Source organism: Miniopterus schreibersii (assembly GCF_964146895.1).
Source record: "Miniopterus schreibersii genome assembly, chromosome: 14".
Classification (NCBI taxonomy): Eukaryota; Metazoa; Chordata; class Mammalia; order Chiroptera; family Miniopteridae; genus Miniopterus; species Miniopterus schreibersii.
The window spans coordinates 5819088-5834375 of NC_138114.1; the positions used below are offsets into that span (position 1 = coordinate 5819088).

General features: G+C 54.7%; 1 protein-coding gene across 1 annotated transcript in view; it reads left to right on the forward strand.

Moving 5' to 3' along the window:
- The window catches only part of WDFY4 (WDFY family member 4), a 252408-nt gene that overhangs the window by 15335 nt on the left and 221785 nt on the right, over positions 1 to 15288 (forward strand). The window contains exons 3-8 of the mRNA XM_081157692.1: positions 4437 to 4551; positions 5384 to 5490; positions 7749 to 7883; positions 10085 to 10274; positions 12661 to 12850; positions 14591 to 14748. Coding sequence (XP_081013818.1) covers positions 4437 to 4551; positions 5384 to 5490; positions 7749 to 7883; positions 10085 to 10274; positions 12661 to 12850; positions 14591 to 14748 — 895 coding nt within the window. The remainder of the gene's footprint in view (positions 1 to 4436; positions 4552 to 5383; positions 5491 to 7748; positions 7884 to 10084; positions 10275 to 12660; positions 12851 to 14590; positions 14749 to 15288) is intronic.

The window sequence follows — 15288 nt, forward strand, 5'->3', positions numbered from 1 at the left end:
CCTGACCCCCTGCACAGTGGCCTTGCCTGGCTAGTACCTACATTCTCTTTGGGTACAAGAAGATGCTACCCCCCCACATATGTTTGGGTAGCTGCCTCACACAGGAAGCAGTGCCGAGCCGGCAACTTCTCAGCGGGCTGAGCAGCGGTCTCAAGAAGAGTCCAACTGACTGCTGTTCTTTTCCTGCCAAGAGCCCTGGGCTTCAGTCTTCCTAGAACCTTTCTATATGGATTTCACACCCAGAGGAGAAGGCATCCCTTAGCGTGCATGGGCAGGTTCTGCTGGCTTTTGGTTGAGTTTACTTTGAGGCAAAGGGAACCCCTTCAGGGCCTCATGTTGCACATAGAGAGTCCCTAGTAATAGACATGGGGGGAGCTAGAACTATAGATGCAGTTGTTGAAGATTGTTCTTAGAATACATGCTCTGAGAGAAAGCAGGCAGAAAGATGGGGAATCCCCAGCAATTAGTGCAAAATTCCTCACTGTCTGGGACAAACAACCATGGGGCTGGGACAACATGGGAAAAATAAAAGGAGATCTGTGGATTCAATAGATCAGAGATGCTGCAGATGACCTCACACTGCTGCCTTTGAGAGGCAGCAGCTATGCCCCCCCCCCCCCTTGCATCTGCATGGGTTTGTGATGGCTTGGCTAATGGAATAAGGCAGAAGTGGCATTTCCAGGCCTCGAGAGACCTGTAGCTTCTTCCTGTCACTTTGGAATATTAGCTTTTAGAATCTGCTGCCATGTAGTGAGGAAGACCAAGCAGCCCCATGTTAAAACCTATGTGGAGGGGAACCAGATCCCCTGCTCTTGCAGCAGGACTCGCTGCTGACAACCAGCACCAGCTTTCCAGCCCTGTGAGCACCCCTTCTTGGAAGAGGGTCTCGCAGCCCCTGTTTGTTACTCCAGCTGAGTAAGGCAGAGAAGTCTCAGCCTGCTGAGCTCTGCCCAAATTGTCCATGACACAAATAAATGATCGCTATTATTTTAAGCCACTCAATTTGGGGTGATTTGCTATACAGGTAGCCAGAACAGTGGGTAACAAGGGGAGACATGTATTTGTTTCCCAGTGTGGAGGGATTGTACTTGGAAGTGAGGATTTGTGTGTGTGCATGTGTTCGTGTGTGTGCACACATGTGTATGTACACAGGCATGTGCTCTTAGGCTAACTGCCTGGCCAGTGGTGCTGAGTTCATGGCATTAAGTTGGTTAATCGTTCTCGGGAAAACCAAGCATGGACCCAGCTGACAACGGATGGAGGATAAATAGCATTAAGTATAATAACAGGATGGCCAACCATTATTTCCAAGTGTGGTGTCCAGAGCGGATAGTGACTGTCAACACCCCTCCTTGTCCATCCTTGACTCTACCCCTCAGAGCGGGGCCTGCAACATGATTTATTCCCATTTGGGGAAAACAACAATACTGTTGTGCTCACCAAATTTTGATGCATCACTTTTTTATGTTCAAGGGAGGGAATACTGTCGCACTAGCAGGGGAAGTTCATGTAAAGCCGCGAAAGTGTTTTGAGCTCACTAAAGACCAGGCCACCAAAGTCTGTGGCGATCAGGATTAGTGATATTGCCGTCAGCCTTGGGAACCAACCAGGCTGTCTGTCATTCCAAAGCCGGGCTTTCTCCCATCTCCTTAGGAGCCTCTGTCATTCCATATTTTCCACTGGAGACTGCAGCAGCGTTTCTTCCACTTTCTTCCATGTGAAGGGACAGCACAAGGCATGCTGGCGCAGCTTCGATAACGGGAGTAAATGGAAGGTTTTAAAATATTGAGCAATATTCGCCCAGCATGCAAGTCCCAGTTTGGGAAAAGATTTAGGTCCTTTTGGAAGTTGCCTTAACTCTTTGGGGTCTCCACGGTATCGTTCAGTAAATGACTGCCTCCGTGCGGGGAACAGCACCCCAGCGGCCTGAAGGAGTTAACGCGGCTGCCAGAAGTGCCCGTTGAGGTCCCAGGAAGGAGAGCGAGCCTTGGGAGGATCTGGCTGAGTGTACAATTACTGTTCAACTCGCAACGGCCCAATTTGCTTTATTGTAGAGTGCCTCCTGCAGTCCCACTGCTCAAAGACGATCTAGAAGATCTGAGCCAATTGTCTGCAAATTGGTCTTTGAGGGGTTTGCCAGTGCGGGGAGGGGCATGGGGATTTGTCAAGAAGACAGCATAGCAGAGTTCTCGTTGCTGGGGAGGGGAACAGTCTTCCTACAGAAGTTCCCAGCCAAAGGACTGACTTCTTCCCAGGGATTAACGTTTCCGAGTGATAGCTGGTTTCCAGGTGGTAGGCATACATTTCTTAGGCACGCACAGGCTGCTCAGGCATGGGCGAGTAATCCAGCCCCTCGCTCTGGCTCAGCTGGCTCTCTGGGCTCACCCTCGGGCTCTGCTCCAGAATCTGTAAAGCAGGGCAATACTAATACCAACCTCAGAGGGTTGTTGTGAGGGTTAATGGAAAGAATGCAGGTAAGTGTGTGGGACAGCATTTGGCTCAAGCCCAGCACATGATGCATTGGGCCATGATTCTGCTCAGTGTGGGTTTTATAATCATGTCCACTTCTCAAATATTTGCTGAAGGTCTACTGTGTGCAATAGTGTTTAACATTTATCCAGCATTTTTGTAGTTTTAGCAAAGTTCTGATGTATGCGTTTTTATTTACAAAGGAAGGGGCACCTCTGCTTACAGGGCAGAAAATAAAAACAATTTTCAGGTACAAAGTTTGTTTTTAAACAAAATAAATACCCAAATATTCCCCACTCACATAAAGTGAATTAAACATTTCAGATAAACCAAAGCCACCTGTGCGAGCGTCCCGGCGTCATTCACCTCCGTCCTCCTGCAGTGGTGACCCTGTCCTGCCGAGCGCCGGAATATACACGCAGGCTTCTGTAGACTCACTGCAATATGCGTCTGCAACTTGCTTTCTCCACTCAACATTCTCTTTCTGGGGTTTATCTACACTGATACATGAAGCTCTATTTCTTTTTCAGTTCTATGTAGTGTCCTTATATAAATATGCCACAGATTATTCATTCACGGTCCTATTGATGAACAAAGTTGCCCCGTTTTTCATGATCACAGATAATGCCACAGACATATTTCTTGTCCGAGTCTCCGTGTGCACAAGTGCCAGCCTTCCCTTCGGGGAGGCACCTGGAGCGGAGACGGGTGGCTGGGCTGTAGGACACGCGCCTGTTCAACTTTCTTGGCTTGGTACCTACTTCTCCAGAGCGGCCCTTCCACGTGGCGCTCCCACAGCAGAGCGGGGCTTCTGTGGTCCCCCATCCGCATATTGTGAGGCTTCTTATTTTTACCAACTGGAAAAGTATGAAATATCTCATTGTGCTTTTCATTTTCATTTTCCTCATTATCAATAATTTGCTATTTATTATATCTTTTATTAGTTACTTGTTTCATTTGCTTGTTCTTTAAAAATCAGTTTACCTTTATCTTACAAATTTGTAGCAGTCTGGATATTATCCGTTGCCAGTTACACGCACTGCAGATGTTTACTACCAATCTGTGGCTTTCCTCCCCATTTTGTATACAGCATTTTTTAATATAGAGAAGACTTTTGAAGGTTTTTGCATTTTAACAAATATAGTACATGTAGCAAGGCAACACATTGAAATGATTTCCCTTTGGAACTTGATGCCTTTCTCGCCTTCTCTGGAAGGAGGATCTCGTTTAAAAAACCCGGCCAGGTTTTTGGGCAGGAATATAATTTATATAGCTAGTGAATGGGCCCAGAGAGTGGGAGTCCAGCAGAATTGCATTTTATAGCGGCCACTAGTGGCCAGGAAGGTTCGCAGCAGCCTACCTTCCTGGTGAGGACCTGGGATGGGAAATCCTGAACTCAAGTCCTGGACCAAGGCTAGTCCCTCTCTCCTCACCCCAGGACTCGTGAACTTGGCCTGTGACAATACAGTGGAACAAAGGAAAAAGGCTCAGATGAAAAGCAGACCTAGGAACAGGATTGCTGACAGAAACCAGGGGAAATTCTGGAAGGAGAAGAATCAGTGAGATGACAACTGATGGGGAAAGGAAGGCGAGGGAGAGGGAGCCCTAGAGAATCACTCCTGGAGCTTCCCACCAGGGCAGCTGGGTGCCTGGCAAGGCCCTTCACGGATACAGGATACGGCAGGTTCTGGGGAAAGCACTGGATGCGTCATGTGTGTGGTGTTTCAGGAGCACGAGTTCAGGGCAGGTGTCCAGGGTCCAGCTGGCCATGGGTTTGAAGCTCAGCAGAAAGCCAGGGAGTTAGCAGGCATGAGGGTAGGGGCACAGTGGAAGTCAGAGGGTAGGTGGTGCAGTGGCCTTTGGGATGCACCTGGGAAAGTGAGTTGGGCCACTGGTTTGGGTTGACAAGGAGAAAGGGAGCTTTGTAGCTGTGACACTTCTGACCAAGTCCTGTTGTTTGCATTCAGGCCTGGGAGCACTCCGTGGGGATCATCCACTTTCCCAGTCTCCAAAGGCTGGCAGAAGAGGTTTCCAACCAGCTAGTCCAAGAAATTCAGAAGGTGCTTGTGGGAAAGCCTGCAGGTAAGAGAAGAGAGGACCTGGAGAAAATTCACGGGAAAGTAGAACAGCTCTGAAGACTCGTCCCTGGCCTCCAGCTCTGTCCCCCTCTGCTTTCCGTGGAGTTAGCGCTCTGCCTTCCGAAGAGACCAGGGGCCAGTTCTGCCACTGAGCACTTTGGGAAGGAAATGAAAGGCTAGCAGAGCAGGGAAGGGAGACTTTAGGGAGCTCTGCTGCTCCTGGGAGGGACACACACACACACACACACGCACACACACACGCACACACACACATGCATGACCAGGGCTCTGGGAGGAAGTGCTGGGATAAAAGATGTGCCCGAGTGTTCAGTGGAGAGCTTGATCCAGAAAAGACACTGAGGTCAAAGCATGTGTTTTGTCGTGGGGTCTCTGACTTGCATTCTTCCACTCACAGAGCTGGATCCTGGAGGCTGGGCTGTGGAGGGAATTCCAGGGGAAGGAATAGCTTGAGCATGGTGTAGATAGCAGGAATCCCTGTAGTAGGAAGGGCTGTGTGATACAGAAAGTGAGTGAAGACCCTGATTGGTGGGAAGTCTATCACTGAGGAACCCGTTCTTATTATTTGGCGATGGGGAGCCATTGATGGTTGTTGAACAGGGATGATTGCATGTGAAAGCCTGTCCTCCAAGGAGATTAACCTGGCAGAGTGTGAAAGTTGGTATAGGTCCAGGCAGCACGTGGGAAAGCAGAAGGCAGATATCCCCTGAAGATGCTAAGGTGCGTTCGTGGGAAAAGGAGCCACGTGGGGGGCAAGCTGGGTGAGCAAGTCACTGTGTCACCCTGGTGGTGACACCCTCTCCTCTTTGCATTGTCAGAGCAAGCCCGGGCAGCCGCTGCGCAGTTGCTGCGGTGGAAGGGGGATTCGGATCAGGACGGCCACCTGCTCCTGAAGTCGGCGTTTGTGCTCACAGGGACAGACTCGGTAAGTGCCAGGTGCCCGGGCCGGCCTGCATCCCTCCTCGTGTGCACGGGGACATCTCAGCTCAGGGCAGGGCAGGTCTCCAGAGAACCTTTCTTTCCATGAAGCTGATTTCTTATTTCCCCTCCCTGATTCTCCCTCTGGTATAAAGCAGGACTTCTGAAACTCTGAAATTCTGGTTTGAATCCTGCATGTCAGTTGACTTGCTGTGTATAACCTTGGGCGAATTGTATTACCTCTCTGTGACTGTTGTGTTGCTGACGTTGCGAACGGGGGACAGCGATGCCTCAGTTCTAGGGCTGCTGTGAAGATTGAAAACGGCTGAGGTCCTGTGTGTCGGGGAGGCTGGGTGTGTCCCAGCACTGTGCTCACTGTCCTCCCCAGGCCCCGTGAGTGCGGCCGTGGTGTCATGTTAGTGGCGAGAAAGCAGCCTCCCCGTGTTGTGTCACTGCAGCCTGTCTGCTGCCTGAGCTCGGAGCCCCTGCTCTTCTCTGCCTCCTGTCCGTGCCCGCTCACACAGACATTGCTCGAAGGAGGCCTCTCCTCTTTCCCTTCCCACCCGCACCCCATCCTGGCTGCGGTCATGTCCTCCCCCTGTGAAGAGGGGCCTGGGAGCCTCCTCCCCGAGTGGTCTGCTGATGGCTGGGTGTCATCTCAGGCAAAAGCGGTCCTGGCAGCTGTGACCATCAGCAGATGTGACCACCAGAGACCCCTTGCGGGGCAGGCCCAAGACTCATTCATCTGCCCTCTGCTGGAGTGCCCACTGTGATGGGTCTAGCACACAGCGCCAGGAACAGCAGGGGGCAGAGCGGGGCAGCTGCTGCTCTCAATCCAGTGGCGACACAGGTATCGGAGGAGCCTTAGTGTGTGGCGTGAGAGCAGCAGGCTGCGGTGGTGAGCCAGAGGGAGGGCCGCCTGGCTTTTCCTGTGTAGACACTGGGAGCCCTGTCAGGCACGGCCCCCTGCGGCACAGAGCAGGGCCTCTCTGCTCCTGGGAAAGGACTGAGTTCAGTCTGAGCAGCAAGAATTAACCTGCAGATTGGCTTTCTGCTGTGAGCAGTGAGAAAAGTAAGCAGCTGGCGTCCAGTAGAGCAGTGGATCATGGGGACAGGGAGGGCCACCCTGATCGGATCATCACAGAGCCTGGTGTCAAGGAAAGGATTGGACATGACCTGCCCTGGGAGCTTTCAGGGGCAGGGCGGGAGCAGTGCACTGCATGACATTCCTGGCTCTGGCCTGCCTTCCTTTCTGATTTTCTAATTGTGTGAACAGTACACTTTAGGAGAACCCCACGTATGCCCACATGTGTGCGTGCACACACACACACACACACACACACACACACACACGCACACTGAGACCACAGCCATAGTGATCCTGTGGAGCTGCAGGCAGGGCGCTTGGAAGAAAGGTCCCCAGGAGCTCCACGCGCGGCCTGATCTCTGCCAGCTTCCAACATCTCCTCTCCTCGGTCCGGCAGCTCTGGTTACTGGTCTTTGCCTGTGGGTCACAGTGAGGTTTAGACCTGACTGGGGGGTGGGAAGGGCCCTGATCTGGGCCTTCATTCTGTGGTTTGCACTTGTATCAGCCATCCCCCCCTGACTGAGTTTGCAGGGGGCAGCCCAGCAGTCAGCCGGCCGTCGCCCAGAATAGCCCTCACTTTTGCTCTGCATCAGTCTCTCCCCCCTTCTTCTTCCCTCCCCCTCCCCCCTTCCTCCTTTCCTTCCTACCTACTGTCAATCTTATAAAAGATGTACCTTTATTGAGCACACAGCTTACACTTTATCCTAACTTAGCCTTCAGTCACCCCAGGTGAGTCCTATGATCACTGGAGAACGTGTCGCCCAGAAAGAGGAGGTGACTCACTCACGTTCCCACAATGATGGCCACACAGACTGATAGCTGTTCTGACCTGGGACATGCTGGCCAGCTCTACAGCCTCGGTTCTCATTGTGGCCTCAGGTCACACTGAGGCCTCAGGTCACACTGAGGTCTGGGGTCACACTGAGGCCTTGGGTCACACTGAGGTCTGGGGTCACACTGAGGCCTTGGGTCACACTGAGGTCTGGGGTCACACTGAGGCCTTGGGTCACACTGAGGCCTGGGGTCACACTGAGGTCTGGGGTCACACTGAGGCCAGGGGTCACACTGAGGCCTTGGGTCACACTGAGGCCTGGGGTCACACTGAGGCCAGGGGTCACACTGAGGCCTGGTGTCTCACTGTAGCCCCCGGTCACAGCAGGTCCGCCCTTCCCTTGCAGGAGACGCTGGGCAGAGTTGCGGAGTCTGGGCTCCCAGCGCTGCTCCTGCAGTGCCTTTACCTCTTCTTCGTCTTTCCTCTGGAAAAAAAGGAGCTTTTGGAGGATGACATCCAAGTCCAGAGGATGTTTGTGCAGGTGAGTGAGAGGGGGGCTGAGCTCCTCTGGGCGGAGACCGTGCTCTGCTCCCGTCTGCTCTCCTCCAGGCCCCAGCTCACCGACCCCCCACGCTCTGCAAACTCGGGGAGCTTGTGCACCGGGAGCCTGGATTTTCCTCTTTGCATCTCTGCATCCATGCTCCCCTGTTCTTCCTCAGAAAGGTGGGCTCCTTCTCCACTCGGGCCCACCTGCTCCTTCTGCAGTCTTCGTTCCCGGCCCTGCCGCCCTCCCCAGCATCGGCAGCCTTCTGTTCCTGGCCCCCCCCCCCCAACGACACGCACACTACCCGCACTTGCATAACTGTCCGGTGCTCTCTAAGCACCTGCCGTGTACCTTGTGTCAGGCCTCTGGCCTGTCACCTCCGGAGCCCCCTCTTCCATCCAGGACGTGTGTAGCACTGTCTCCTGGTTCTATACAAACTAAGGTAAAGTGCAGAAATGAGCTCAGGGTAGCAGGTGGGGGGGTGGGAGCCCTGGGACTCTGGGTCCCGAGCTGATTCACAGCCAGCCTCTGAAGCACGCAGAGATGCCTGGTCTCCGCAGACACCTCTGGCCACCGAGCACCGAATGCGATTTCCTCCTGTCACTGCCCATCTCTCCTGTCCGCTGACGGCCAGCAGCAGCTTTCACACAGCGCTCGCCTCCTTCCCCTGCCGTCACTGACAGGTTCTGCTTTCTTGCCTTCAGGGAGGCAGGACCTGCCGAAGCTACTGCCCTTGGGGTGAGGGAGGGTGAGCAGAACTGTGTGTCTCACTCACACTTGTGTGTCCGGGGCCCGGACAGTGTCTCACACAGAGCAGGGCCTCCAGGTCACGCAGGGATTTCCAACTGCAGCTGTCTACAGAACATCGGCCTTCAGAATAACCTCCACTTCAGACTAATTCTCAAGCCAGAGTCATCATTACCGGAGGGCATCAAACAAGGTCCAGCAGGCCCCACGTATGGTGGCTTGTCCCCTAACCTGCCCGTGTTGGAAGTGTAGCCTCATCTGCCTGTAGTCATATTCCAAATGGTGGCCAGGACACAGCGCTGGGCACGTGAGCAAATCTGTATCCTTGGGCTTTCTGTGCCCTACAGGGAGTGAGTGCAGCCCTGTCTACAGTGTCATTGGCAGATGCAGAGAACGTGACCCATAGAGAGCAGGGCCTTCCTCATCTCATTCCACAAAACCCGTGACACTCCTCCCGGGTATAGCTCTGTGCCACACCCAAGGTTCCCTCAGCAAGCACAGTCCCTCTCTTGTGCAGGTGACAGGAAGGTGTGGAAGCCAACTGGGGGAACAGTCCCAGGAATGAGCAGTGTCCAATTCCTTCAGTGCTCTGAGGGAAAAGGCCGAGGTGTGCTGGGAAATGAGGACATGGGGGCAGAGAGGAGGCCGTTCTGAGGAAATGGCATTGAACCAGGGCTAAGGCTAAGGCTAAGGCTGGGTGGAGCTGTGCGAGGAGCAGGGCAAGGAGCAGGAGCAGTCATCTAAGCCAAGGGTGGTGGCCACGCCCATGTGCAGGGACCGAAGCCAGCCCCCAGGACTGCCCCGCGTGGACTCTTATCACTGCGCCGGAGGGCTATGGATTCAGGTGGGAGGAGCTTCCCATACTTGCTGAACTGGAAGAAGGTCCAGTTAGACCAGCAAGAGCCAAAGAGAGAGGGGGCAGGGCGAATCCCTGCAGAGCCCTGTGTGCCCCACCCACCCCAAGTGGACAGACAGTGTCTGAAGTCCACAGGGAGATGGATTGGTGGGGACAAGGGCCCCGGTTAAGAGGTTGCAGGAAAACACACATGGTCTTGTGGAGGAGTAGAGTGTGAGTGCTAGCTGGGGGTTCAGTAATACATCTTACTTTTTAAATAGCACGGGATCTTGTTAATTCCCTACTTTAATGGTTGGTGCCATTTTCCTGGCATTTCTCTATCTAAGTCCAACTCTCCTTTGTTCTTCTGATTTGGAAAAACTAACTTTGCTTTTATAGGGGCTATGAGTTTAGATAGCCCCAGGCCCCTCACCCTTTTCTAAGTGGCACTGCTCACCATGCTGGTCTGTGTAGAGGGTGACAACACACTGGCTTATCTTTTGTGGCAACAGGTGCCCATCGGTGCTCTGCAAAAGTAGAGAACAAACCCATTGCAGCAAGGAGGGCTCCTAACCAGTCTTCTTAGCTCCCCCCCTCCCCTTCTTCTTTCTTTCAGATGTTGCTCAACATCTTCAGTGAGTCTCAGGGGCTGGAGGGACTCCTCTCGGGGAATGAGCTCCAGTCTTTGCTGATTGCCACGACCTGTCTCCGGGAGCACAGCTGCTGCTTTTGGAAGGAGCCCACCTTCTGTGTGCTGAGGGCAATCTCCAAGGCCCAGAACCTCAGCATCATCCAGTACCTGCAGGGTAAGTCCCCAGGGACCAGGGGCTGGCTGTGGGCCCACTTTCCACAGCAAGACCCTGTCATGCTCTTGCAGCATCAGGATAGATTTCTGGGACCAAAAAAGAGATGGGCAAACAAGGTTTTCATCTATGCCCAGCTAGGCCCAGTGGCTGACCCTATTTCGCTCGGTTCCAGTCTTGACAGTGCTTTCGTTGCTCATTTTGATGCTCCATTGGAGGAGGGAGGAAAGGGGGGCTCCTTTACTGCCCACATGCTGTCTGACAGAAACCGTGCCTGGCCCATCTGTATGTTATCTCATTTGCTTCTTTGAGACAAACATTAATGGTTCTTGCCACTGTGCAGTGGGGAAACAGATCAGTAGTTGCTGAAGAACTTGCCAAGGCTCCCAGCTTTCCAGGAAGAGAATCACGTTTGAACTTGGAGATGCCGATCCCAGTGCCCCAGCTTCTGCTCTGGGCAGCACATGTAGGGGTTAAGGCTGTAGATTCTGGAGCCAGACAGCAGGGATGTACACCAGGCTCTGCCCTCACGGTCGAATGACTTCGGGCACTTAGCCACCTGGGTGCCTCGTCTGTTTCGTGTATCAAATGGGTTGACAATCCTGCCAACCTCACTGGATTGCGAAGATTTGGTGGGTTTATCTGAAGTGCTTAGACAGCGCCTGGCACCCAATGGATTCCTGCTGCCATCAGCTTCACAGCATCACCCCCTGTGATCAAGGCAAGGTGCTGAGGGGGTCAACTCCATTAGCAGGACCCAGGCTCCTCGCCATCTCCTGTCCAAAGGAGAGTTGGACTTAGATAGGTGTCTTTTTATAGAGAAATGCCAGGAAGCATGGGCCACCCTGGCTCACACATTTTGGGAGGATGTGTTGGCCACCTCTACACACTGGCCCACATGCGGCAGAAGGGAGGCCAGGCAAGGCTAACTCCAGGGGGCACCTTGACAGAGGCTCACTGCAGCCCACCTACTTACCGGCTCTGGGGCATTTCCTCAGCTCATCAGCTCAAGTGCCTCTTGGGAGCACAGCCGTCCATCCCTTGGGCTGACCCCAAGGTATGGAGTCTTTTGGGGGGTAGGTCAGGGCCTGCCAGAGTGACCTGCATGTCCACAATCACTTGCCCTGTGGTCTGTCTTCTTTCTGGGGCCTCCTATAACAGGGGCATCAGCGGTGAGAGCTGGGGGGGGGGGGGCTTGACAAGCCCACCCATATTGTGGTGGAGCCCTGGGGAAACGGCAGCCAGGGTCCCAGGTTCAGAGCTCCTGTGAGGCCAGGGCCCAGCAGTAACGGTGCAGGCAGGGCTGAGCTGGGCCTGAGGTGCTTTCCTGTGCCCCTCCACTCACAGGCTCGAGCTGGAGGCCCCTAAGAAAAGACTGCAGGCATTGGTGGGGAGGGGCCCTCACTGTATTGTTATTCTCAACTGAAAAAGAAAGCTTCCCCCACGAGGGGAGCCCGCCACCTGGGGTGCTGTGCCCCTGGGAGAGAGGGGCTGTCTCCTGTTTCCGTGGGCATCTAGGCTGAGAAGGGGAGGGCTGGCCTGGCCTCTACCCGTCCAGCCCTCAGCTCCTGGGGTGCACCGCCACCAGCTCCTGGGGTGCCACGCCACCGGTGTGCCTTGCAGGCTTCCTGCGTGCCTCCGGCGGTGCTGGCTCTTGGATCAAGAAGACTCCCCCTTGGGAAGTGCCATCCTCAGAGCCACATCCAGGCCACTGAGGCCTTGCAGCTGAGGGACTGAGCAAAGTGGTCTCAGATTCTCCGCAGGGGCCCTTCCGAACTCTCTCGCTCTCTTCCTGACTTCCTGGCGCTTGGGAGAGACCTCTCCCAGTGAAAAAGCCCTCAACACAGTGATCAGTCAAAATGCAAATCCAGTGACATTTCTCTTCTGACCCTCTTCCTGGCTTCCCCCAGCCTTGGGGGACTGGCATGGCCAGGCTCCACCCAGAGGCCCTGCCTGTCCACCCACCGTGTCCCACAGAGGGCTCCAGACCCCGGACCTGGGAGCTGAGACACACCATCCTCCTGCCCTTCACCTTGGCCCTGGCCCACGGTCACATGTCCCCCTGCACTGCTCCTCGGGCTGCTTCCTGCTCCCCTCCCGGGCGCTCCCTTCGGCTCCCGAGGCGGCCGGTCTGTCCCCATTGCCCCTGTGACCCGGGACCCACACCCTCCCGCGGGCTGGGGGTTCTGGAGTAGAGGCTTGGAGGCAAACTCGGCTCTCACGGGGCGCTTCCCAGGGGGAGTCCTCTTCTTGATTCAGGAGCCAGAAGAAAAACATTTCGGGCTGATTCTCATTCACGTCTTGGTGGACAGCTCGAAGGGGTGGGGTGGAAGGGAATGGCTGGCAGGTGCTATTGCCTCCGAGCAAACGGGTGCATTTTCTCCTGCAGCCATGGATTGTGTCAAGATCCTGCTGCAGAACCTCTCCAGGCTGGCAGACTCTCTCCCTGCCCCAGAGCTGAGCGAGGCTGTGAGCCTGGTCTTGGGCTTCGTGAAGGACTCCTATCCTGTCTCCTCGGCTCTGCTCCTGGAGTTCGAGAACGGGGAGGGCTACCCTCTGCTGCTCAAAGTGCTACTCAGGTAAGAGGCCGTGCTCGGTGGGGGAAGACCCCCCCAACCTTGGTCCTCAGAGTCATCGGGGCACTTCAGAGAAAGACACATGTGGAGGCAGAGTGCCTTCTGAGATACACACCTCTGTCGAGCATGGCAGAGAGACTGTTGCTGCAAAAGTAACTCAGTGTGCAGTGGGCTTGGGAGCCAGGGCCCTTGCCTTGGAGAACCAGTGGGTGGTTGTGATAATAACTGTACTGAGTCCCTTCAGTGGCATGTTCCACTTCCACACCGGCCAGCCTGACAGACCCCTGTCAGAGCCCACATGGCCAAGCTGGAGGGCTTCCTGGGACTGCGGTGACGGCTCTGCCTATCTGCTTGAGGGCTGGGAGTGCCAAGGAATCAGCCCCCAGGAGCAGTCCTCAGCTGATGAATGGCAGAAGCTGATGGATAAATGCCCAGCAAAGTTGCCCTTGTGGGGGTGGGGGAGCGGGAGAGCTCCACCCTGCCTCTCAGAGCCCCCGGGAGGACTGGCTCCAGTTCCCCGGCGAGGCACTCGCTTGATAACCTCCGTGCTGTCCCGGTCTGTCTCCCAGAGCGTCTCGCCTCCTCCCTCTTAAATCCCTCTCCGTGGGAACCGAGTGAAGGCACTGTTCAGCCGGGTCAGGACTGGTTCCCCTGATGTGTTCCACTCTGACTTGCCTGGTGATCTTCAGTTGGGCCCAGGGACTGGATAAGCCAAGAGATGGAAATCAAAGGATTTCTGGATTTTCCAAACTCTTCCACAGATCCCAGGGAAGCTGCCAAGGGCGAGCCTCATACACCTCCCTGGGCTTTGCTCTGAATGCAGCAGCCCCTCCTCCGCAGGACGCAGCTTGCACTGTGCCCCGCGGGCTTCCTGCTGAGTCAGGCTTCCAGTCGGAGGGTGACCTGAGCGAGGGGTAAAGTCCTTCCGTCCAGAGTCTCCAAAAGGATGTGATTAAATGGCAACCCGAGGGTCTTCCTCCAAAGCAACGTAACAGTGATTGTCCTTGTGGTGATGCCACATTTTTTGTTGGTCTGAACTATGACCAACTGGCTGTTGCTTCCATGAGGTCTACGTCCTAGCAGTTCTTGAACACTTTTTCGTTAAATGGGTGGTTGGTTTCCCCCAGACTCCGTGTGGGAGGCAGGAGGGGAAATGAGCCTGTTCCAGGGAGTGTCAGGCAGGATCCGTGGCAGCTCGTGGGTTTTCCTTTCTGCCTTGACTGAAGTCACACCGCGAACACTTTTACTGTCGACACGCAGAGCTGGAGCAGACCTGAGTGACCCTGCTCCACGGAAGGGCAGGCAGCCCCTGCACAGCAGCTAAAACAAAAACACTCAGCGTTGGGATGAGCATCAGGAGGTCCAATACAGTCAGGGTATTTCCCATGACGTTTCTTCCGTTGTTCTTTGGAAATGTGAAATCTCTCATAATGGGGTGCTCTTGCCCAACGCACATGCCTTTTGGGGGTCCAGCCACAGAGAGCAGCCGTCTCGTAAGCAGATGCTGTTGCTGCTCCCGGCCTCTCTGTCTTCCGATTGCAGTTAGATCTTAGGCTGACCTTTGCAAACAGCGCGGCTCTTACCCAGGGCACTGCCTCGCCTTTCGGTGCTGACTTGGTGGAGACCTTGAGGGTCTTTCCCAGCACCTCAACCACGTCGCCTCTGAGCCCAGTGAGGAGCCCCGCGAGCAAACGTGGCTGCTTTGTCCAGGAACCCAGGCAGCTGCCCCCTCTGTCCCTGCAGGTACGATGGGCTGCACCTGAGCGAAGCCGATCCCCACCTGGAGGAGCTCCTTGGGCTGGTGGTGTGGCTGACGACCTGCGGGAGGTCGGAGCTGAAGGTGTTTGACAGCGTCACTTACCCTCAGCTGGAAGGCTTCAAGTTCCATCACGAGGCTTCTGGTGGGTCATCCTGGGTCTCCCTCCGGGTGCCTGGCAGCAGGCGGCCCTGTGCCCTGACAAGGCTGCACAGGTTTCTCCCGATTCCTTGTAAAGAAACAAACACTGGGCACTTGTCAGTGACACAGTGGGGTCCAGTTCTGTCAAGCCTTTGAGATTGCTTATGGATTAGAAATCTGTCCTTCATAGATTTTTCTAGATGTCTTGGGTGGGACTTAGAGTAAATGTTTGTGAAGACTCAGTAATGGAAGGAGCCTTGATCTCCACCGCCACCTCTGGTGTGATGTACTCTATGATATTTGCTGATGTAACAGGGACCAGGGCCCTGAAACAGTCACCCAGGCTCAGAGCCAGTGTCACCTCAGCTCTTGGGGACAGTGATTGATTTATTGATGGGCTCCGTCGACATGCCTGGGTGCTTTTCCCAGAAGCCTCTGCCCCCTGCTGGGCACCAGGTGTCTGCGCCCTGGACAGGTGTCTGTCCTCTGTGGAGATGGTCATACATACCTGGAGCCACAGTCTGCTCTGTGACAGAGCATGCAG